The sequence below is a fragment of the Letharia columbiana genome, assembly GCF_014066305.1.
Source record: "Letharia columbiana isolate WasteWater2 chromosome Unknown Sc0000001_s0, whole genome shotgun sequence".
In the NCBI taxonomy this organism is placed as follows: domain Eukaryota; kingdom Fungi; phylum Ascomycota; class Lecanoromycetes; order Lecanorales; family Parmeliaceae; genus Letharia; species Letharia columbiana.
Window position 1 is genome coordinate 1444804 of NW_023501037.1, and position 22997 is coordinate 1467800.

Below are 22997 nucleotides of genomic sequence, written 5' to 3' on the forward strand. Positions count from 1 at the left end.
ATGGTCATTCATACTCCGCTCTCCCTCGCCCTGAATATTTAACAAGGGTGGCAATTACCGTATCGTCCATCTAAGATACTTTCAGCCTTATGTTCTCAACTTACTCGCCGCTGAACAGTCCCCAGTCTTTGATCGCGAAGCTCGTCACAATCTGGTGGTACATATTTCCTACTTCCTGTTCGGTCTCCCCGTGTAGTGTCCCGGTTTCTGTCTCATTTGGTATCTGGCCCTCGGTCTCACTAGCGAGATGGGGTGTGTTCAACGTGATGACTATATCCGTGCTCTGCTCTACCAGCCGGATGAGAGTGAAATAGATGTCGGTATGAGTAGGGGTGAGAGAATTTGCAGCTACGGTCGAAGCAGGAGGTTTGGTGATTGCTGTGAGAGCAAGAACGGGTGTGGGAGGTCTGTGGGGGAACAAGCGGGGTCAGGAAAGTTCCAAGTAAGATGAATGAACAGGAGCATCATCAGGTATATTCTATGTATTCATGATAGAAGAAAATTCCACGCATACCAGAAAGTGGAAGAAGACGAAAGCTTACGGGAAGTTAGGCAGCTCTGCGTTTTCAACAATGGACCTCATGCTCTTAGTATCTTTTTCCGCAACGATATCAGCGAAGTGGTATTCCAGAGCTTCTTTGTCAGTTGAAAGGTGAGAGACTCGTTCAGTGATATCGAAAGTCAGGGATATGAAGCCGTTTTTGTCGAGGTAGGCTTCTTGATTGTCTGGAACTTGGCGAACATTGCTGTCAGAAAAATGAGGGTTAGCTGATGCAAACAGTGAAGAAATTGGCCGAAGCATCAATGGTGGTTCTTGTACTGTGAGATAGGAATTGCAGAAATCTCTACGTAAGTAGCTGCTCATCGGACCGGCAAGAAAGAGACTTGGGAAAGAGATAACCATGAATGGGTTTGACGACCGTGAGATTCTCCAAGGTGAAGGCAGTGAGATGACATAGTGATCTGTCTTACCTGACATCGGCAAAGTTGGAGGGTATATTAGCTGTGATGGCTCCGCCAAAGAGTTCTGTGTGTTCGAAAGCCGTTGTCATGATATACAACTTTGTTGAGAGCGAGGCTCGATGAAAGGCGGGCAGTCGTTGTCCGTTGACTCTACGTAGAGGCTGACGGATATATGAGAGGAAGGGGAGTAATTATGATTGGGAGGGCTGGGACTCATGGGTTCATATATTGCGAGATGGACGAGCCGATTCCACCGGAGTTTCAGGCAGAGTAGGCAGCAAGTCCAACTCAGGCTGCCGTTAGGTAGACTTTCTCGAGTTGTCGATACCATTGTTAGAGTAGTGGACCTCATCCTCATCACCTCAAAAGGTGGCAACTGTATCTTGACAAGTAATTTTCTAGATGATGGCTAACATCGCCTTGACTTTGGCATGTCAATTATGAGAATCACCAGAACGAGACAAAATTCGTGTGCCTCGTGCCATCATGCCTTCCCCGCACGACCTCCAGTCCCTTCTCAAGTCCCTTGCCAACCAATTTCAGTCTTCAAAGCTCCTGCTCTCTTCTACACCACTCAAAGCTATTCATATATCGCTTACAGTCTTCGCCGCTTCTAAAATGGCCCAAGGTCCACGTTGGGTAAGGTAGGTGACAATTAGCCTAGCCTGCCTTTCCTTCGGGACTCCAACGCGCCCAAGAGCTACCCCCCAGTCGTACCGGATTAAAACGTCTTCGTCTTCGTACGTACCTCTTTCATGATCCTTCACAGGTTAATGAGGCCATTGGGCTTGTGAGACACGACGTTTCAAGAAAAACCTTTCCACTTCTTTGGACCACCACAATTCATATCCTGAGAGACGTATGCTAATACTGAGAACGTGATTCAAGGACTATGAAGGACCCTTTCCGGAAGTCTGCTTACAACAGTGATATCCTTCAACCTTCAATGATCCCGATTTTTCACACCCTGAAACCCGCAACTCCCTTTAATTCCACACGGCGGATCAGCATAAGATGTACTGAAAGGCGCTACTCATGGGCGATGATGCAGTCGCAGAGAAGATACTAGTAGGGTCAGGACCTGCTGAGGCGAAGGCGTTGAGTAGGGAGATGAGTAACTTTGATCAGGAGGTGTGGGATGCGAACTGCAACGGAGTTGTGGAGGAAGGGAATCTTTTGAAGTTTCAGCGAAATGAAAACTTGAAGGACGTGCTACTGGCACCACCAGGACTGGGCATGTGTGGAAACGAGTCCGACTAACAAGGTATGGGCAATTGGCTTCAACACAGAGGACGCAGTAAAGTGTGAGAGCGACTGGGGGGGAGAATAAGCTTGGAAAGGCATCGATGAAAGTCAGGGAGCAGTTGGCTGCTCATTGACTGCTCAGAAACCTTCTTATACTAGGTACCATTTCCTTCGACAAGATATTTCAAGTTTTAGCGTATCCAAAATCCATAGACATTCCCCCTCCCCTAAGTTGCCAAGCATTGCCATGGATTTTGAATACGCTAAATCCGGGCGGAGAACGCGGTCCACCTCGCGTGATTCCACTAGCCAGCCGAGCCAGATTGATTCTCTCCTCCTATCGATCCAAGACCTTACACAATGACAATGGATGGCTCGAACTGCGCAACTGCCGCAGAAATTGATACGCTGGCAAAAAGTCTGCGCTTGCAACTGAAAGAATGGGAGCAATCTTTCGCAATGGCGCATCAAGGTCGCAAAGCTGGACGCGAAGACATCAAGCAGCACCCCGATATAGGTCAGAAGCTCTCAATTTGTTATCTTTCGCAACCATCTGCTGATGCAACCAAGCATACAAGTACAAGCAGTATGATAGACTGCGAAGATCTTCTTCAAAACAAGCCACCCCTCACAACACCACTCCCTCGAGAAAGCGGCCTACTACCAACCCATACCCTGTGCCCTCAGCCCGCTCTCCATACAAGCGTCCGAAGCACGCTCACTATACCCACCCCTTAACAAGTCGCTCCAGTGACCCACCGTCTCCTACGCACGTGTCTCCTAGGATCCACCGCACGTCGATCGGGCCTACACCTCAGAAGGATGGCCAAGTCCTCGGGCTCTTCGATCAACTTTCCACATCCTCAAACTTGCAGACACCTTCCAAACGAAAAGCGCTTCGCTCGGTAGGAGGCAACATGCTAGCTACACCCTCCAAGCGTCCCCAACCGAAGGATCGAAAGGACACAGATAGAATGCACCAAAATTCTCCCATAAGCGGCACCAAGAGCGAGCTTCTCAACGATCTTTTTACCCCTTCTACCCGCCGCACAACGGATTGTTCCACTCCAGCTTCGCGGAGTGGAGTATCGAAACTTCGCTCCGACGACACACCTGCCTTTCTAAGGCGAGATAGCCAGCGCGCTGACGTGGAAAAGGAGAATGTCTTAAGAGATGAAACGGGAGTCTCATGGAGTCCAGTAGCCATCCGCAGACTGCCCAAGGCTGCTGGCCGAGGTCTGAGCGCACTCGTGAGAGGATTGCGGCAGATGGAGGATGAAGGGTTGGATGAAGAGTTGGATATGCTAAGAGAGATGGAAAGCGAGATTACTCCCAGAAACCACTTGGATCAGCCCAAGGTCTTTGTCAACGATAGCCAGAGGCCGGATATGCCTCTTGGGCCCGACGGCGGCCTTGAAAGCGATGAAGATGGCGTGGAATATGCGAACGAAGGAAAAGGAAGGAACGGCAAGCCATTGAAGGTGTGGAAGAAGAAGGGGCAAAAGCGGACGACGAGAAGGGTGCTCATGAAGCCGAATACCGCAAAATGGAAGCCCGAACCGGCTTGGAAAGTTGGCCAAGCTAATAGAGATGAAGAAGATGGTATTGCTGAGACACAGACCGTGAGTGCTGATCGGTCGATAGACTGGAAAGAACGTGGCTGCGACAGCGACGAATACAAAGACATAGAAGGTAGTCAAGGAGCAACGAGGGCTGAAAACGGTAAGAGGGATGCGGTTGACAAGTTGGGAAAGAAAGAAGGATTAGCAAAGAAAGTAAAGAAGAAGATCAGCGCAACAGCGCATGCCAACTTCAGAGCGCTTAAGATCAAGAACAAGCAGTCGAAGGGGAAGAAGGGTGGTAAATTCGGTCGGAAACGGTGATTGAAACTCAGAATGCAAAGCGGGTGTCTACCTCAATAAATTGACCCCTCAGTTCATCTCTTCTTTATTGTAGTGCTCGGGCCTGCGCTGGGCGACATCTCACGTTCAAGAAGCTCCACCTCACCTCCTGGCGGCCGTGCTAAGTCGTTGACTGGAAAGCCTCACATGATGGTGCCCGAACGCTCCTTGGGTGTTTGAATTTGGATATTGATCATGCTCAGCCGGGACCGGAGGGGTACTGGCTGCTGTATCTTGGGAGATGACCGCGATACGGGACATAGCGGTCACTGCGTCCGTACGAGGTTCTCCGAGCCGGGGCCTTTGAATGCATTGAGTCGATCCTATGTTGCGGTTGTTCCATGCTCCTTCGGCTCTGACCATGTGGAGATGTCTGGGCTTTGTATTCAGGCCTCGTGATAGGAATATCGTATTGCACGTGGCGATCCCAGTCTTCCAATGACGTGTATGGACTTCGGAGCCACGCTTTGAGCTCATGAAGAAACAAACGAGTATTGTCTCTCCCTAGGAATTCCTGCAGCATGTCTTCCGCCTGACTGCCTTTCACGTCCACAGTTTTCAAGATTGCAACAATGTACTCGAGCAGAAATTCCGCATTGTTTGCTCTTCTGGTGACGCCCTCTTCCCAAATGCCGTCTGGGTTCAAAAATTGAAATACCTGCAATTCCCTTCGTATCCATTTCTTTGCACGCGAGACTAGCTCTTGATGTTGAACAAACAGCTGAGGTGTCAGGTCTCGAAATCTTGATAACCGATTCGAGCCAACATGAAGTGAGTAGAGCCGGAGGCTGTAAATGTCCTTGCGATGCAGTAAAGCGGTGTCTAGGTTCACTGGGACTCGAATCCGGGGTCTTCGCGGTCTCCAGCTGGAAATCCGCCGCTGATCATGGCCGTTATTGAAATGAGAGGGTCTCGAAGGGACAACGCTTGATGATTTCTCTCTTGTGTTCGATGTAACTTTGTAGACTTTGAAGTCCTCTGGCGAATTCCAGTCGTATTCCACTGAGTGCACTTCAGTGTTACCTGCGGCTCCTGTTAGCCAGAGCATCTCTCGCCAGAGGGTTCTCAACACAAACACAAGGGACAGGCAGAGCGTTCTTGAAGCCAGCTCACAAGGCACAGGAAGTCAAAGCTGTAATGGCGACATGGGGAGGCCACAGCTCTCTCAGAGACCGTGTCAAGGCATATAACGCAAGGGTCGATATGAGTGCCTGTTCCCTCTGTAGTCGCCTTGATCTCGTCGAGGGTACCCTCTAGCACCCTTATTTTAGTAACGTTGATACTCTTATCCTCCTCCCCCTCCATCATGCGCAGCTCCTAAATTGTCAAGCAGACGAAACAAATGGCCCTGGGCGCGGGGTTCTTTGATTTGCGCCACAGGCCCCAGCTTGGCGCGCTAAAAGCGGTAACGGCGGAACTTCGGAGGCAAGGATGCAGCGATTCGTTGATATTACATATATGTACCCTTAGAGTTCTTCTATTGGAACAGACACTGGAACAACCTTCAAGCAAGCGTCAGGTCTCGTCTTCTCCATAAAATACATTCTTGACAAGTGGATAGATATGAACGACTAATGGCCCAAGCATGACGTATGTTTATAATAAGGTTGTGCCTTGAGAAGATGACTGCATCCTTTACCAATGGGCCAGGGCCAATGAACCAGCGCAAGGTGGTTTCCCATACTCTCACAGGCCTGAAAAGATGGTCATGCCACAGCCGAGAGCTGCCTCGTAGGCTACATCTCCTGTCTCCCGCTCCTGCTCTGTGTAATTCACTAAATCAGAAACAGCTGTCGACCAAGTGAAAGCTCTCCATGTCTACGACTTTGATAATACCTGTATGAGCTTCCAAACTCTGCCAAATCACCTCCAGAGTAGGACTTACCCATCTCAGTGTTTATGAGTCCGTTGCCAAACCAGAAGCTATGGAACGGACAAACTGTAGGCTTCTTACAGACACAAGAATGCTTCGTCAATGGGGGTTGGTGGCATGACCAGCGTATTCTGGAGGCCACCGGTCAAGGGATTGAGAAGGAGGAGCCAAAGGCGTGGGAGGGCTGGTGGAACGAACAAATTGTACGCTTGAAGGATGATCGGGAACGGCCAATGCTGACGAAGCGAAGGTCGACCTCGTGGGACTCAGTATCAAACAGAACGACACGCTGACAATTCTATTGACGGGACGAAGCGAGCATAACTTCGCTGACCTGATCAAACGCATCGTTGCCAGCAAAGATCTTTCTTTCGATATGATTTGCTTGAAGCCACAGGCTGGTCCGAACAGTGAGCGATTCCGCTCAACTATGATGTACAAACAAGCTATCCTAGAGGATTTGGTACATACCTATAAGGATGCGGACGAGATACGGATCTACGAAGATAGACCAAAACAGTACGCGGTTTTCTAATCGACCTCCTATGCAATACTAAAATCTTGTTAGCACCAAAGGTTTTCGTGACTTCTTTGAGAGCTTCAACGCCAACCTCCTTTCCCCAGCAGCGCAAACTCCTCGGAAACCCATAGTAGCTGAGGTGATTCAAGTCGCAGATCAAGTGAAAACACTCGATCCAGTCGTCGAGACCTCAGAAGTCCAGCGTATGATCAACAGCCACAACTCTCAAAATAAAGCCGGCCGGAATCTCGAGATCAAGCGCACGGTCTTCTACACCGGTTACCTGATAGCACCCATGGACACCGCCAAGCTCCTGACCCTCGTCAAGCCTCATCCCAACATGCCTGAGACCGATGTCAAATTCCTTGCAAATAATATTCTTATCACATTTGGGCCCGCCCAGTCACCTCTTCTCAACAAAGTTGGGGGTATTGGTTTCAAGCAGACTTGGCAAGTCACTGGCTTTGCTTCTCTGGACTCTAAGGTTTGGGCTGCGCGCGTCTCTCCTGTTCCACCTATATCGATATTTCACACAGACAATCATGTACCCTTCGTCCTTTTGGCTCACCACAAAACCGCGCGGCCTGGTGACGCAAATCGAATCCAAAATTGGCAGCCAGTCAGTGCAGATAAGCAATACGTGTTTCAGACCACGGTCGGCGAGAAAGTGCAGCTCCGAGTGGAGCCTGAGACCGAAGGCGAAAGTGAGTATGATAGTCTTTTCGACCGGAGAAATCTCAAGAGACGGCATAGTCCGCCGCCTGGACCTCAGCAAATCCATAGGAACGGCCATGGTAATGACGAGAATCGAAGACTCAATGGCGGGAACGGAAATAGAGGCGGCACCCAGAATCGAGGTCGTGGCGGAGGTGGTGGACGAAGTGGAGGTAATAATAATAATAGAGGTGGCAGAGGGGTGGGTCCTGGTCGAGGCGGAGGTGGTCACAACAGAGGAAGGGGAGGTGGGCAAAGAGGAGCCTATAAATCGCTTGACGACGTGGGCTCCGGTGGTGGTCGCTACAATGCGCAGAGAGGCGAGCCAAATTACGATGATTACGTACCGGGTGGGGACAACTACAATGCGGCGTTTCCTGCCCTGGGCGGCGGAGGCTTACCTTACGGCAAATAAGTCTGTATGACATCTTCTCGCTAAGGTTCCGGTATGCGCTACATTAATATTGAGGACACTGGACGAGAGGAGCATCACAATGGGAGCTCTAACAGGCTACAGGTAGGCTGTTATAATGAGACCCCCCCGGCTTCCACTTGTCCTATTGCTTGTTCATACTCTATACGCATTTGTATATATTCCGTTTTCTTGCATTATGTATAATGATAATGATGCCTGTCTCTACATCCATGGCCCGTTGCCAGGATTGTGGCAAGAGTGGTTTGGAAGAACACATCGCTCTCTGATGTTGGTTGGTATTTGCTCGCTCCAGACCCCTGAAAATGCAACTCTGATCGACCGAGGAGATGATTTAGATGCGCTGTACAGTCGGCATAAAGGTGAGGAAGGGTATATGTGAGCCGTCGGTCTTTTCCACCATGATCAACCCAAGTAATGCTCGCTGAAAAACGTCAAAACAGGTTACTTCTCATCTTCAATTTCCTTGCTTTGCGTCTACTGTTCCAATCGCAATTCGCAATCGCCCGATCGATCATTCGTCTGTCAATTGATCCAAAATCCTGATACTCAAGATCATGACCAACAAACCAATCGTGACGATGATCAATAGCGCAAATCCAAACCATCCCAGAATCATGGCGGCGGTCCCCACTCCACTTTTAACGCTACCATTGCCTAAGTCCTGGGCGATCGTACTTGCTCCCACGGACGCCGTGTGTTGCCATAGGACGGAAACTAGTACAAAGACGGAGGCGACGAAGATGAGGGCGAGGGCGACTTGAGAGACCGGGCGTGAGGGAAATGGTTTAACTTCTCGGTCGGAGCCGTTGTCATCGTGCTCTTCGTGCCAACCGGGAAAAGTGGCGAGGAGGAGGAAGCAGACGAACGCAAGGACAATGGCGACGATTCTGAAAAGGGGCGTCAGCAAACCCTTCGCGGAAAGGACAAATTGGGAGAGACACTCACATTAAGTACGGAAACACAATACTGTCCTTGAAAGTATTTGCCACCCATATAAGATTCAGCGGATCCTGGTCCACGGAAACCTGCGTCGCCAAACTCGACGCATTGTTACTGCACAAAAATGATCCACCGTCGGGGTTGATGCATATACCGAAATAGCCAACACGGACTTCGAGTTGCGCTTGTCCAACGATGTTGGCAATTGCCGTTGTGACACCAGGGTCGACCTGTGAGGGATCGAAGCTCGGCGGGTAGGACTTATAATAGAGGGATATCAAGAATATGCTGGGAATCAGAGGCGAGGAGGAAGAGCAGCCTGCTAGGAGGAGTGCTAGTTCGGAGTCAGTCAAGAGCAGCCTCGGAGGGGATTCCCAGGGAGGCCCACAGAGCAGAATGATCGCTATAGCAATGAGGATCATGAGAACATGGTGATAGCCCAAGAATGGTAAGACCCCTGAAGTGAGATGTTAGTGACGATCGCTCTAAAGGCAAATCTTTGGAAGCAGGACGTACTCCGAAAGCTCATGACGAATCTCATGTTCGCCATCTCGATGGTCCTTGGGCTTCACCGCCGGCCTCACTGAACTGTCTTCCCAATTGCCCTGTGCGCACCTGTCCTTCGAAAAGGACAATACCTTTGTGTCCGCTCAGTCCTTGGACAGCTTGATGTTTTTCCGTGGAATATTTATGGTAGCGCAAATGTGGAATGTGGAGGAGCTAGATCTGTTGAAAGAGAATATGGAAGAAATGGTAGAATTTGGTCTCGTAGGTTCGTCAGAAGGTATCTCTGGATAGTAGTAGTGGTATCGATGTAAAGGTAATGTGTTGATATCGAGGAGAAATGTCTTGATATCCAGCTTAGGTTCCCCAGGGTGCGCAGCGACTAGGATATGCAAGCAGCATGGCGGGCTTCAATAATGTGGCAGGTGTTTACTTTTACTTGCGGGTTGCTATGGGACAAGCGCAGAAATGGGATAAGCGCAGAAATAAGGTTTTTGGTAGTCAAAGCCCAACTCAACTCACTGTACATATGCCATGACTAGGTATTCACCGAGTACAGCTTGATGAGGAACCACCAAACCACGTAGTCATACAATGTCATCTGTCACAACATTGAGATTCGGTTGAGCGTCCCTATTTCTAGAATACTTCACCTCTGTGAAGACTACGAGTACTCCGTAGAGTACTCCGTTACGGCAATGTCAAATTCAACGGTTGCCGCGATTACAGAGTCCCGCTACGCTCCAAGCCCAATCCCTCACAAATGCTGGCATATGGCTCGAGAACTCCATGCGCACACTAGAGGAAGCTTCTTCATCTCAGGCTTTTCTCTTCTTTGGCGCCTTCTATGACATCTGTGGCGTATGTACATAATGAAGCAATGCGCCAACTAAATGCGACAGCGGGTCACTGATCGTCAATGACATGCAGGTATTTCTTCTCTTCTCTCTTTTCCCGCTCTGTAGCTGGTGGGAGATCGTAGAAAGCCGAGCTCCTATACCCTTGCTGATAATTTCGCAGTCGGGTCAGTCTATCACTTCCCATATCTTGGGCACCTCCGGGGAACTGACCAGATAATGAAACGTGAAATTCTTCAGTTCAGCCGGCTCCATGCCCAAGTCCTTGAAGGTCTTAGCCTTCGGGTCGATCTCTTGATCAATGTACTCTCTTTCAACCTCATCCGCAGATGTGGTCTTCCACCACAGGAATCTATTAAGATATTTCGCCGCCGGCTTCAGCAGAGGTTTGGGAAGATTCAAATGCCGACGTTTCTTGTAGATTTCTTTGTCAACCAGTTCTGCTATTTCAGCCATGGAGTAGTTGGTGGGGCCATAGAGCTCAAAGGTCTCGGATGCTGTATTGTCGTCTTCTAACATAAGTGATAGAGCAGTGCCCACATCGATGGCCTGAAGGAGCATCAGAGTTTGCCATAGACGCTTAAGTAGATGAGAGAAGACGCTCACATGTACAGGCCAGAATCTTTCCTGCATGTGGTTCGACGTGAACAGATTCGTTACGCCCGCAAGTTTGTGCAGCAAGCGATCCTCGAAACCAAAGAGAGGGGCCGGTCTGACAATTGTTGTCTCGGGAAAGATATTGCGTACTACTTCCTCTCCACGAGCCTTTCAACTTCTCAGCAGGCTTTACTGTTTTCAGCTCACTTCAAAATACCTTTGTACGGAAAAATTCTGATGGTGAATTCTTATTCGCATTATAGGACGAGACATGAATGAAGCGGTCAACATCGTATTTGGCAACGGCTTCGGCTATCCGTTCTGCGCCTTCGACATGGACGTCTTCAAGATCGAAGTTCCTACGGACTATCAGTACAGGTCTTTCTGATTATTCGAATACGCCATACTTGGTAGGATAGTCCCGTCCAACAAGATTGTAAACGACATCCGAATGTCGAACGCTTTCTTCTAGGGACGCCGTATTTCGAAGGTCGTATTCCCGCAAAGACTATCAGCCTCTAGGGAAAGGAAAAGGCCACCGAAAGACTCACCATGAACACGACTCTGCCCAGATCGCCTGTAACCTTCAAATGCCGTTTTGCCATCTCTTCGCGAAAAGGTATGACAACGGTACATCCTCGTGAGGCTATCCTCCGTCAGCTGATGCCGTAAGAGTCAACTCTCCCCATTTTCATACCTAGCCTGTGAACGATGTAGCGCCCCAAGAAGCCTGTAGCCCCGAAGACTGTTGCGGTATGTCCTGATACTGATCAACGTAGTCCTACGGCGGGCATTGCGAAGGCATACCTCCAAGTGAGGACCTAAGGGTAATTTATGAGTACGTCTCAGGCGATATTAAACTTGCAAAATGGCGCTCGAGCTTACCTGCCACCCTGTATCCTAATGATTGGCTTTCCCGTCCTCGAGATAGCTACATCCCGTAATGTTCTCCGAAAGACAAGGGCCGCGTTGAGTGGTCTTCGGGAATTGATTGCAGAACGCAAGCTATTGGAACCCTGTTGGGCCCAACACTTCTGCATGATTGTGTGCTGGACCATCAGACCATCTTCTACCGGGGAGAAAGAGCGCAGATTGAGTTGTTGCGACGCCGGACGGGGATAAGAAACTCCGCACTAACGCGCTTCTCGCAGCCGCGCGAGCTTGAAGGCTTCATGAAATTTAGGTGGGCAGGATCTTTCCAACAGGCACCTTCGAAATCTGGACCTAGCTAAACCAAGACTGAAGGGTTCCAACTCGAACGAGAGTCAGCTATGGATCCGGAGGTTATCTCCAACTTCCTCTCCGAACAGCGAGAGGCTGCGCCAGAAGACCTACAGCAGAGCTTCTTGACGATCGAGGACTACTGGGACCGAAAGCTGTGGCATCAGCTCACCGATGTACTTGTCGAATATTTCAATACCATTGCCAGCGCCCCGCAAAGACTGGCCCTGTTCCGCAAATTCATTCTGAGTTTCGCTGAGAAGATAAATCAGCTCAAATTTGTGTCGTTGGGATTCCTAGCAGCTTCGCAATGTCAAGGTTCGTATTGTAGTTTGCCCAGGAAGTTAATACATAATCCCTAACTATGGTAAAGATGACAATGAGCGTCTCAGCTTCCTTACAGATCTCACTAAGAAGGTCAACAAACCGTCGTCTCAAGATGCCTACGTCTACGCCTTGGTAGCTGCGGCGGAGGTCAAGTTACAATTGCATGACTTGAGCGGTGCTCGTAAAGACCTCGATACGGCAGATTTAATACTTGATACGTTCGACTCCGTTGAAACCGAGGTCCATGCGACGTTCTACCGCATTAATGCCAGCTACTACCAAGTAAGCCTCATATCTCATCTGAACAACATCCTTTGCTGACCATGACAGGCCAACGAAGACTTCGGCGCCTATTACAAGAATGCTCTCCTCTACCTCGCCTGCATCGACCTCTCTACACTTACTCAGACAGACGCCCAATCCCGCGCTTACGACCTTAGCATAGCGGCTTTAGTCTCTGATGCCATTTACAATTTCGGGGAACTCCTGCTGCATCCCGTTCTTGAGACTCTTGCGTCGACTGCCCACGCTTGGCTCAGAGATCTCCTGTATGCGTTCAACCGCGGCGATCTGGCCGCTTACAGTGTCCTTGAAGCGAATTTGTCCAAGGCCCCGCAGCTTGAGCAACATAAAGAGTTCTTGTACCAGAAGATCTCCCTGTCCGCACTTACGGAAGCAGTATTTCGCCGTCCTCCACACGACCGGGCCATGACATTCCATACGATCTCGAGAGAGACGAACGTGGCGCCGGCGGAGATCGAGATATTGATCATGAAGGCCTTGAGTTTGGGGCTTTTGAGGGGCAGTATCGATCAAGTTGCGGAGATTGCACGGGTTAACTGGGTACAGCCAAAGGTGTTGGATCCTGGGCAAATCGATGGGATGAGGGTACGACTGAGAGAGTGGGATAGCAGTGTCAATCAGTTGGGGAATTGGATCGAGGGGGTAGGGAAAGACGTCTGGGTGAGTTAGCTTTTCAAATCCATGTCTTCCTGATTCGTATTGCGTTTTGAGTTCCGAGGCTTGTCAAAGGAATGAAAGCAATCCTCCAATCTGGTCCCACAAGAGACAGCCTGACTCTAATATCCTATAGGCTGCTTGAATCAGAATGGGAGGACGGCCGAAGAGACCACCAGCATTTCTCGGAGCTTTTAAGCGTTCGTGATTTGAAAGCGTACGGCACAATGCAATAGACCCGAAACAAACTCTGAAATTCTGTGTCCTAAGAAGTTATATGAGCACAAGGAACCAGCATTTGGCTCCAGATTGGCCGGTACTTTCTGCAAATATGGAATCAATCAATGCATACAAGTTCCGCCGTGCAAATTAATAGATGAATGAGTCTCCGTCATATCTTCCAAATTCTTTATCATTGTATAAACTTTTCTATCCTAATTAACGAGAACACCTCCAATCATCCAAGCGGGCCACCAAACACACCAGACAACAACTTGGGTCCACAGCCCATTGACCTTCCAGCCAAACGCTGCCTCTGCCAATGTCTCACCTAAGTCAGCACCCCATATATAGCATACAGCCCATACCACTACTGGTGGGGACAGAAGCTGCAATACGAGGGTCGAGATGTATTTACGAGCATTGGAAGGAAAGACATCCTTGGCATCAACGGAGGATGAAAAAGGGTTCCCCGTGAAAGTCAAAGGCGTCGACAGGAGCCCAATGAACAGTGAAAGCGAGAAGTTCAAGGTGGCAAGCGTGGCAAGAGACATGCCTAGGACAAGTAGTGAGATTGACTGGAGAAGTAAATGATGTTGTGGTGTTAACGGCGTGTGACGGTGGATGGAGGTCGCCAGGACAGTTGGTAGGATAAGATTGAGAAAGGTGAAGAGGAGGAAGCAAGAGGGGAGAGTCTGGGATGAAGATCAGCCTGTGCTGCAAGACAGGAAGGCGATTCAGGACTTACATTGCGAGACGAGTTGATGAATACATAGAGGGGTATCACGCCGAGGAAGTGGAGCGACACTACCAGGGCTACAGGCAAGAATAGTTGGCGTTCGAGTATGGTCAGATTCTCCTTGGGTGTGATTGCTGTCATGCCATCCTTTTGGACTATCTCCATTTCGGTTTTCTCTTTTTCGGGCATAGTACTTGCGACCTTTGGCGCTGGCGGTCGGCCGCTGCGAATCCACAACGCGATCGCCATGATGGTAAAATTGACTGCCACCAACATAGCACTTGGAAGATAAGTTCCAATACTGACGAAGCGGTCTGCCTGCATGAGCAAGTAGAAGAAGAAGCTCTGGTGGAAGTGCTCGAGAAGATTGTTGAGGCTTCGAAATATGCTCTCTACGCATCTGCCCATTGCCATTTCGTCTTGCCAGCCGTCGCCAACGGCCTGCAACGTGATGGCGTCGACATGGTAAGGAATGAAACTGCTGTGTGGCCCAGAGGAGTGGCCCAATCCTTGGCTGACCATGCCTCGTAGCATTGTCTGTAGACGTTCTTGATAGCTGTCATTGTGCTTCCACATGCGCTGGAGGGAAACTCCAATACCCAACTGCCCGCTGGCAATGGAGACTGCAGTGTTGAATAGATCAAGGTTTGGCAACTGACCGTTGATCCCGTCGTAAACAATGTGCAAAGACTCGAAACGATGGTCGAGGGCATTATCGATAACCACGACGCCTTGCAATGCGCCACTTTTCAGCGGTAAAGGGGCAACAAAGAAAGACGTGTGCTCATCGTGATACGCATCAACCCAGGCTTGAGGTCCAGCTCTACTATCGCCAGTGATCAGGATAATTATGTCCTTCGACCAGAGAGACCATCGCTTGAAATATCTTGCCAATGCCAATGCAAGAGCCACTCCGCTCTGGTTCAAGTCCCCATCCATGTTCGTCCAGGCAGCAACGAGCACAATAGCTTCCGTAGCATCTCCCCGTGGTGCATGAAGTATAGCATAGACATTCTCTCCGCTGTAGGTAGTGCCTGCAGCGTGGTATTCGTATTTCTGCCTCGCAGGTCTCAAGTTGGCTGATTCGAAAATGTCACTGAGCTTTTCATAGATCCTGATCGCAGTCGGCTATTAGAAAATATGTACTCTAGCAGAACTCCTGCATACGCACGCTTCCTGATCCTTGCCAACCAGAGCTTGGATCTCGTACTTGTAGGCATTGAAAACATTCTGTTCGCTCCCTCCGAAATACGTGTGCACCTGGCCTGGGAGGAGAGCATTCTCAGAAATGTACGTGTGTCTTGAATATTCGTTAAGAGGGAGCAGGCAGAGCCAGACTACCCCTATGAAGATGCATAGAGCTGAGAGGTACGGGGGAAGCTTCAGGAGGCGCGGGTCTCGTCGCAATGCCAAGATGGTCGGAGCTTCTATGGCCATTAGTACATACAGTATGCGCGGGAGCTACTTATCTCTTTTAAGGACTTACATATAAAAGCCATGGTGGAGCATCACGGTTGACGGTTAAAAGTCCGGTGTCAAGAATCCAAATTTATACGAACATGAAAAGTTGCCGTGCCGAGGAAGGCCCAATTCTTGACAAACATGGTCAAAGTGAAACCCTTGTGAAATCTGTTTTGTATATGATTCCAACGACTGCCACAATTTTGAACAATTTTGATGTCTTCTGGCCTCGCTATCCCACAACGCATCTGGCGGCGTCCCTGTTGCTCCGCATATTTTGCCAGCTACTGCGGTGAGGACTCCACTTTCTCGGACGAACATTCTACTTTTCTATTGGTATATGATGGGGGATCAATTCACGAGGGTATTTGGATGATCAATCGTACATGTTAGAGCACGCATTATTCAGACGACGGAGAGGCTGACAAATAGAATGGCGGGCTGCTGCTCGTCCTGCGATAGCATTAGACCGTGGCAGACAGCAGTGAAATATAACTATTAGACCTTCATCAGCATGCTAAGGACAGACGAGAATCTCTAAAATCCTTCCAATCCATGCCAAAAGTTCGATGCAGCTTTCCCCTCCGAAATCCACTCTTGAGATGTCAGAGCAGGCATTTGAGCTCGTCGAGCTCAGAAACGGTGTATTTCGCAACGATATCCTGACAGGCCATGCACGCTTGGGGCCGGAAGGTGGATTCTTTACAGTAAAGGTGAAGGCAGTCGAATGCAAAAGAGTCCACAAGCGCTTCAAAGACTCAAAGTTTCAAGGCTGCCAAGATACCACGATTGATAAAGAAAAGCGTTGCCTACAAGCCCACCATTAGACCTCGGGTATGTCTCATTGATGTTGGTCAATATGAACGGCAGGAAAGCTTGAAAGTCATGGTTTGGTACATTTAGATAGATTGTACGTCGCAACCTGCTTCACTCAAACTGGACGACAGGTTCCTCGAAATTAATAGCGATGATACTTTCTTATTTCGACAATGCCATTCGATGGCTAGAGTGAGATACTATGGCCCTAGTCTTTCCGTGGATCCGATGTATGAGCCCTCATTTACGCCGTCCACGCTAGGCGCGTTCGTAGTCGGCAGCACGCCATACCTTCCATATGTTTTCTGGTCTATAGAGACATAATGCGGAAGGCGACCGAGGAGGTTTAATTTGCCCTCGATCCAACGAAGAATCTTTTCAGGAGGTGCAAGGATCTTGAGGTAACCTAGGCCATCTGGTGTACGTGGAATTGTCAGTATATTCATGTGAGTGACGTGGCACTTCACACGGAAAGCGATTCAAGAAGGAATTGCACAGAGAGACCACTGACAGATATAGCCGATGCCGACGCTGCAAAGATGGCCAAGAAAGGATGTATTTGGTACGAGTGCGGTGACGAAGACAAGTGCCAGGAGCGGAGTGGTCCACGTCGGTATGCGACTTGTGCCAATACTTGCGTATGCATGTCAGCTGAAGCAAGGGTAGAGAAGGGTGTAAGTGGGCGCACGCAAAGTACGGATTCGCCCTGAATGCTTTGATGCCCTCTGCGCCGAGAAGTACAAAAACCCAGACACTGTGGATGGTGTTAGCATTATCAATAGTCCCTCCAGCTCTTCAAATGGCTTTTTTTTTCGCACCTTGCGCCCATGACCGCTGTATTTCCCCTCAAAAGCCCACGTTCGATCAAAAGATAAGCAGCCGCGGGGAGAGTGGATAATGCTAGCGACAATTGGTTAATTAATGGGGAACTCGTTTGACCTTCGGATGTATACGTACGCCCAACAAACATCGCTGCGGTTAAGAGTGTGCCATGGTCGGCTTCAAATCTTTCTAAGAGTGGAGCAAGCGCCACGGTATTGAGAAGGGCATGAAGGAAGCCTAAATGGATCAAAGGATATGTATTCAGCCGGTACACTAAAGAAGGGTGTCAGGTCAGCTTGATTGTTTACGAATACTTTATATCTTCTAGTCCATCACCATTTGTGGGACGCTTCCTAGGTGCTAGCACTTGTAGACATACTTGTGCCTAAGTTGACTTCCAAAGGCACTAACGCCCCCCATTGTGCAATGTCCCACGCGGTCTGAAACTCTAGGATCCAGAACAGTATGATAAGAAGTAAAATGATGCGTGTAAAGAGTGGAATACGGAAGACATAGGACCGCAGCCTAGCAGGATTGAACTGAGGAAGAGTAGGTGCCATGTTGAGAGGCTCGCGTGGGGATCGCTCAGCCAAATTCCGCTATCTTTGCATCGACAATTTAGCTGGTATTTGCGCTTTTCTGTCGTTCTGGTTGCTTAGAACACAGCCCATCGTAAATTATTCGTATGCTGTAGCTCAATCAAAAATGAAGTGGACTTCTGGCTTCTGCTGCTGGCAGTAGCACGCGAGCCTCGGGCCCTCGGTGAGCCACGCCGACGTCGCCGAGGAGCCACCCTCGATTGCCTTACCCGCAACTCTAAATAGCCGCTGTACTTACTCCAAGAATCCAACCCTTCATTTTCAACAAAGGGCGAAAATCAGGATTTCTCGAAGCTCTGTTAGAGTACTCTGTTCCACGCCGTCTGTTACGGGAAATTGGTCTATTGGGTCCAACAGTTCGAAGTCCTTTCTTCGCGACAATCGGACGAGGAGACTGCGGTGGCCCTTCCTTACCATGAGCGGAACTGAACAAGATGATGACGAGCAATTGTGAGATCCTCTCCAACGTGATAGTGGACAGACGTTTCTAGTGCCAACCTGCCTCCATTCTTTGCAAGGCTTATGACTGATGTAATAGTAAATGAAGTTCGTTTATTAATAGTAGCTAGGGAGCTTCACGGTGATACTCTTGCGGCATTGCACGAGTTCTACTCGGAAAGGGAATTGAAAGAAAAGCGCTTTCAAGACCTGAAAAGCAGTATTGAGCAAAAGAGCTCTCCGGCCCAATTGAGCATGGACATGTTTTCAGAAGATTGGAATGCAAGTCAATTCTGGGTATGCCTCAGATATCTTGAAATCCTTTCTGGAGTCTAACGTGCTCAGTACAGCGACGAAACAGCGAGTGTCCTTGCAAAACAACTTCTCCAGGGTTCCACTGCTGCTACAACCAATATTTGTATCGTACGTACATCTTGGAGCCGATCCTTCCTGTTCGGTATTGAAATTGAGTCACACGACGACTTTCCGGAGCAAAGGGACCTTTCTACTTCCAAAACCTGTCTTGCAACTCCACTTTTCTGCCTCGAAGAAACAATACTGACTCCAAGAGCTGCGTAGATCTCTGCGCCGAGTGTGTTCGTGCAGCTCAAAAACTTGATTGTCAAATAACATTCCGCAGTTCCCATATCTTGTTCATCTCTGGCTAAACGATGTCAGGCTTCAGACAAGTACCAGGTCTCGAGTATCTGCCTTCTCGAATTCGACCATCGATTTGACGTTTTCCGAGAATTCATCCATTATGACTTTGAACATCCATTAGCGCTTCCTGGTCGGTCGACAACCTTGTCCGTTCGTTAGTAGTCGTCAACATCTAACAGCGCTTATCAGGTGACATGAAGGGCAAGTATGACTGCATCCTCTGCGATCCCCCATTCCTGAGTCCTGATTGTCAGACGAAAGGTAAAGCTCGTGACAAAAGCGCAACAGGACAATCGGCTGACTGCTTGTATGACAGCCGCCATGACGATTCGCTGGCTCTCGAAACCTGCCTTACCAGACGCAGATATACCTAGCCCAAGGATCATCGTCTGCACCGGCGAGAGGATGGAGGTACGAATATTCTGAGTCTTAATTGCCTATTTCATCCCAAACCTTGCGCCTTGAGACACGTCTAGGCAGTTGCTCACGACTCGAAAACCCTTCCCGAGTAGAGAATGCTGACTCCGAAATCATCAAAAGGAGCTCGTGCTCAGGCTGTACCCTGGAATCACAACGACCACCTATGCTCCTCAGCATGCTCAGAATCGACTCAGCAATGATTTCAGTTTGTACGCAAATTTTGAAAGCGAGGCATGGTCATGGCGACGAGGAGCATAGACTGTGTCCGAGCTCTCTCTCTTACCGCGTAGTATGTGTGCAGGTGAATTACTTCATCCGGTAAAGCGTGCCGCATCTGGCTAGCCTGCCCCTCGCCGCCCTCCGCTTTCTGCTGCTCTCCCCTCGCTTTTTGGCTGCTATCACAACTCTTGGATGCTCTCTCCCTATCAGTGTGAAGAATACACCTCCATATCCTACTCTCCGCGGTAGTGGCAGTAGACTTAAGGTTTTCATCTAGCGCCCGACGCCGCGCTTACACAATGGTTTGAATTTCGGTGATCTAGGAGTTTCACATTTGCAACTCGTAAATCAGTCGGGCATTTATTTTTAACACGCCTTTTGGCGTCTACTCTTCAATCGAGTATCACCACTTAAATAGACAAGGACCGAATGTCTTTGTACATGCTTTCCTCATACCTACTTTATTATTACGCAGATCCCTAAAGTCGCCTGTTTGACACGAATTTGGCGTTACCTAATGTTGTGGGCGGGCAATGTTGGAATTAGGCTGTTGGGCTGTTGGACAAGAAACCATCAAAAAGCCCCACCTCGCTCGCTCGTATCAATGAATTGGCATCAATAAGCTTCGCCTCGCTCGTAATTCATGGAAATGAGGTTGGTGCCCTCGGTGCTAGAGGCTACAAAGCCATCTCCATCCTCCATCTTTTGACGGTTTTCTTTTAAACAACTCTACATCTCCTCCCTTTTTCGCTTCCTGCTTTTCATTCTTTCACTACCAATCTTTACTTCTTAGATCATACGGCCTGATCTTCAAGATGCAGGCACTCACCTTTCTTTTCCTCCTCTTCGATGCACTGTACTTTGCACATGCTGCGGCGGTGCCTCATTATGTTGATCTGGCGCCTCGTAACATTACTCCCCTTGCTGAGGCGGCTCTCATCAAAGCTACTGCGTCCACAGTGAGAAAAGTTCTCCGGGTACCGCCAATCTCTTATCTAACGAGTTATAGACGAATTTTGCACCCCCTCCTGGTACCGATCTCGAGGTGTATCCCACCAGCTACACCCCTGGGGGCCCTATTCCCACGGGAGGTCTCACTGTCGTCTTTTCAATTACGACCTCAGCGCAGCTCAGGACCGCATACCAAGCACATTGCGAACCCCAAGGACTCGACTACTCGGATTGCAGTAATGCGTTGGCCCAGATTGTCGGAAGCCAGCAATCTATTCAGAAGAGATTTACGCCGTCACCGGCCGGAGTCGTGCTCGGATTAATCGCATTTATCTTTATAGGTGTTGCGAGTTTTCTTTCGTCATCAGCGGCAATAGGCAATCAGGGCGCAAACACGCCAATCACCGTATCTATTCCGCCGAGTGCCCTAAGCACGATCCCGACAGCGAGGTTCGTCGGAACATGATCAGACCTTCGCTCTCTGTCTATAAGCAGCTGATATAAGGCAGCGCACCAACAACCAACCAAGTAGACGTGACCTGCTGGCCGCAAAAGGACTGTTCGGGCTCCGCGCTCTGGTCCTACAACACCACAAACGTCGCGGCTACACCAGGGCAAACCCCAACTTGCTACACTCAAACAAACTGCCAATGTATAACCTATGCCTCGACCGATGTCGCTATCCAGGTCTGGAATGGCCACGAATGTACCGGGAGCAATTCATTCGCGTACGCACCGTCAGCTTGCCATGTGCAGGCGAATGGAAAGGTGGAAACGGCCGGGACGAATTCTTTGCAGTTTATTCCCATTTGTTAAATGGTAGGAGGAAGTTGAAACAGGCTGTGCAGGGTGCTCTGTATATGGAACAACGTGCTGGGATACTTAAATCACTGCAATGAATCTAGCTCCATCTTTCCTCTTCCGTCGCTACCCGACTCGCTTTGATTTCAGTTCTCCAGCTCTGTCTTTGTTCGGTGGATCTCCAGCTATGGGACCTGATCTCCTTCAGCATAGAGCATTATCTTGATAAGTACATTGCCGTGGTAGCTAGAGACTCTCCGAGCCAAGGAAAGATGGTCTAGCCGAGCCAGGGAGTGGATTAAACAATGTGCAGCAGCCCCACCACGGATCAATTTGCGAGTGGAGTACTCGTAAGCGGTAGTAGCAGACTCCCCGCTTGTACCGAGCGTCTTTACTGATCGCACCCATGAGTCAATGATATGCAATATCGAAAGAGTGCTGTAATCATCCATACCAACCCATCCTTTCCCTTCCCTTCCCTTTGGCTAGAGCCTTCAAGGTCATGAGCCATTGTTGGAGATTTTTGCGCCAGAGCGTCATCATACTCGACCATTCACTCCAAAAAAATCAAATCTGCCATTACGTTCGAGAGGAGCCTGGCTCCCTGTATGACTACTTGCGACTCAAGACTCGTGTGAGGGACGTATGAGCTTGGTTTGTCATATTGGGCCTGTGGTAGGTGTGGATAGGGGAAGCAGCATGGAGGAGTGGTATAGATGGGTGGACTGAATAATGCTGGGAAGGGCACGCTGAGTACGGATATAGAGGACTGCGGACCAGAGAGTACGGCGTAAGCATGCTGGTGTAAGTGATCCGTTAAGTAGTAAATCTTCGTGCTTAAGGGCTATACGGCAAAGTTGCTTGATACCATCAGATGCCATTTCATGGTACCGGAGCCGAGGATTAGGAAGAGAGACTTGGCCAAGATTGAGATAATTTCTGCACCAGGGAGATTTTGTCGCCAATTGAAATTTGTAACTGACAAAGTGCTTCGAGCTACACAGTCTTTCTTGTCTATCAAATAACTAAATACCCCGTACAAGAGGACGACTTTTTATCAGCAGAATCAGCATAAATAGCAACATTGTGCTCGATCAAGGCGACGATCAGTACCCTCGCCCACCACAGCCGGCCATCACAGCAGCTATCTAGAAGAATGTCGTGGAAGTTGAATACATCTGTTTAGAAATTCAAAAATCAACAAATTTTGCTCTAGCTGTTTTCGTCACGTTAACCTTGCAATACCACACCATGGCTTTATTGAGCGCCTGTCGAACTTCCTTTGTCGGCATCCACGCTGTTCCCATCATCATCTCCCCCCTGAGAACGAGACGATCGGTTAATCACCTGTACTCTATGAGTCTGCTGGCCCAGGCTTTGAAACAGCCTAATCATTTATACTCATGCTACTGTGCTTATGCTGGTGTTTTGACGTTTCATTGTTTCATTGTGCTAGCACTAACCGGAAACTATGAATAAGGGTAAAATCTCCGTCTTAAACGTTTTGGCATATTGCAGCACTTTTGCCAGCTCATTAAATTGAGGTCAAGGGTTTAGTCGGTCGAGGTCGGTATAGGCTGCCATAGGTACGGCAGGCCGAGGGGGGTTTCTGGCGTATTTAGAAACATTTGGATATTAATACATAGATGACAATAACGAGGCTCAAAGCTGTGAAAATTCTCCATCGCAATATTTGTTTCCGTTTAATAAAAGTAGAAATCAGGTAACAGCTCAGCCGTGCTGAAATTGAGGGACATTTTACAATATAGAAGGTCCCCAGAATTTGGCTATCTACTTG

At 49.1% G+C, this 22997-nt stretch overlaps 11 protein-coding genes across 11 annotated transcripts; 5 read left to right on the forward strand and 6 right to left on the reverse strand.

Annotated features, from left to right (window-relative positions):
* Positions 1–100: 100 nt before the first annotated feature.
* Positions 101–1052, reverse strand: HO173_001032 (uncharacterized protein; the record flags this gene model as incomplete). Its single annotated transcript, XM_037302978.1, has 3 exons — positions 101–407; positions 543–746; positions 973–1052. 3 exons carry the CDS (start codon positions 1050–1052, stop codon positions 101–103), a joined length of 591 nt encoding a protein of 196 aa, XP_037170485.1.
* Positions 1053–1449: 397 nt separating this feature from the next.
* Positions 1450–2223, forward strand: HO173_001033 (uncharacterized protein; the record flags this gene model as incomplete). Its single annotated transcript, XM_037302979.1, has 3 exons — positions 1450–1607; positions 1852–1889; positions 2015–2223. 3 exons carry the CDS (start codon positions 1450–1452, stop codon positions 2221–2223), a joined length of 405 nt encoding a protein of 134 aa, XP_037170486.1.
* A 345-nt stretch (positions 2224–2568) lies between these two features.
* Positions 2569–4091, forward strand: HO173_001034 (uncharacterized protein; the record flags this gene model as incomplete). Its single annotated transcript, XM_037302980.1, has 2 exons — positions 2569–2725; positions 2779–4091. The coding sequence occupies 2 exons, from the start codon at positions 2569–2571 to the stop codon at positions 4089–4091; spliced, it is 1470 nt and encodes a 489-aa protein (XP_037170487.1).
* A 217-nt stretch (positions 4092–4308) lies between these two features.
* Positions 4309–5417, reverse strand: HO173_001035 (uncharacterized protein; the record flags this gene model as incomplete). Its single annotated transcript, XM_037302981.1, has 2 exons — positions 4309–5132; positions 5186–5417. The coding sequence occupies 2 exons, from the start codon at positions 5415–5417 to the stop codon at positions 4309–4311; spliced, it is 1056 nt and encodes a 351-aa protein (XP_037170488.1).
* A 314-nt stretch (positions 5418–5731) lies between these two features.
* HO173_001036 (uncharacterized protein) lies at positions 5732–7631 on the forward strand (the record flags this gene model as incomplete). Its single annotated transcript, XM_037302982.1, has 5 exons — positions 5732–5840; positions 5900–5947; positions 6004–6185; positions 6233–6501; positions 6551–7631. 5 exons carry the CDS (start codon positions 5732–5734, stop codon positions 7629–7631), a joined length of 1689 nt encoding a protein of 562 aa, XP_037170489.1.
* Positions 7632–8163: 532 nt separating this feature from the next.
* HO173_001037 (uncharacterized protein) lies at positions 8164–9141 on the reverse strand (the record flags this gene model as incomplete). The annotated part of the gene is made up of 4 exons (XM_037302983.1): positions 8164–8539; positions 8598–8925; positions 8980–9048; positions 9108–9141. The coding sequence occupies 4 exons, from the start codon at positions 9139–9141 to the stop codon at positions 8164–8166; spliced, it is 807 nt and encodes a 268-aa protein (XP_037170490.1).
* An 860-nt stretch (positions 9142–10001) lies between these two features.
* HO173_001038 (uncharacterized protein) lies at positions 10002–11589 on the reverse strand (the record flags this gene model as incomplete). Its single annotated transcript, XM_037302984.1, has 9 exons — positions 10002–10100; positions 10166–10501; positions 10559–10717; positions 10767–10908; positions 10957–11057; positions 11101–11195; positions 11247–11309; positions 11357–11370; positions 11435–11589. 9 exons carry the CDS (start codon positions 11587–11589, stop codon positions 10002–10004), a joined length of 1164 nt encoding a protein of 387 aa, XP_037170491.1.
* A 231-nt stretch (positions 11590–11820) lies between these two features.
* HO173_001039 (uncharacterized protein) lies at positions 11821–13199 on the forward strand (the record flags this gene model as incomplete). Its single annotated transcript, XM_037302985.1, has 4 exons — positions 11821–12088; positions 12144–12379; positions 12428–13060; positions 13191–13199. 4 exons carry the CDS (start codon positions 11821–11823, stop codon positions 13197–13199), a joined length of 1146 nt encoding a protein of 381 aa, XP_037170492.1.
* A 289-nt stretch (positions 13200–13488) lies between these two features.
* HO173_001040 (uncharacterized protein) lies at positions 13489–15511 on the reverse strand (the record flags this gene model as incomplete). Its single annotated transcript, XM_037302986.1, has 4 exons — positions 13489–13968; positions 14022–15126; positions 15184–15436; positions 15499–15511. 4 exons carry the CDS (start codon positions 15509–15511, stop codon positions 13489–13491), a joined length of 1851 nt encoding a protein of 616 aa, XP_037170493.1.
* Positions 15512–16489: 978 nt separating this feature from the next.
* On the reverse strand, positions 16490–17671 carry HO173_001041 (uncharacterized protein; the record flags this gene model as incomplete). Its single annotated transcript, XM_037302987.1, has 6 exons — positions 16490–16704; positions 16801–16922; positions 16978–17043; positions 17108–17189; positions 17247–17384; positions 17491–17671. The coding sequence occupies 6 exons, from the start codon at positions 17669–17671 to the stop codon at positions 16490–16492; spliced, it is 804 nt and encodes a 267-aa protein (XP_037170494.1).
* A 454-nt stretch (positions 17672–18125) lies between these two features.
* Positions 18126–21214, forward strand: HO173_001042 (uncharacterized protein; the record flags this gene model as incomplete). The annotated part of the gene is made up of 8 exons (XM_037302988.1): positions 18126–18160; positions 18280–18445; positions 18494–18571; positions 18827–18938; positions 18998–19069; positions 19125–19219; positions 20457–20848; positions 20908–21214. The coding sequence occupies 8 exons, from the start codon at positions 18126–18128 to the stop codon at positions 21212–21214; spliced, it is 1257 nt and encodes a 418-aa protein (XP_037170495.1).
* Positions 21215–22997: the final 1783 nt, after the last annotated feature.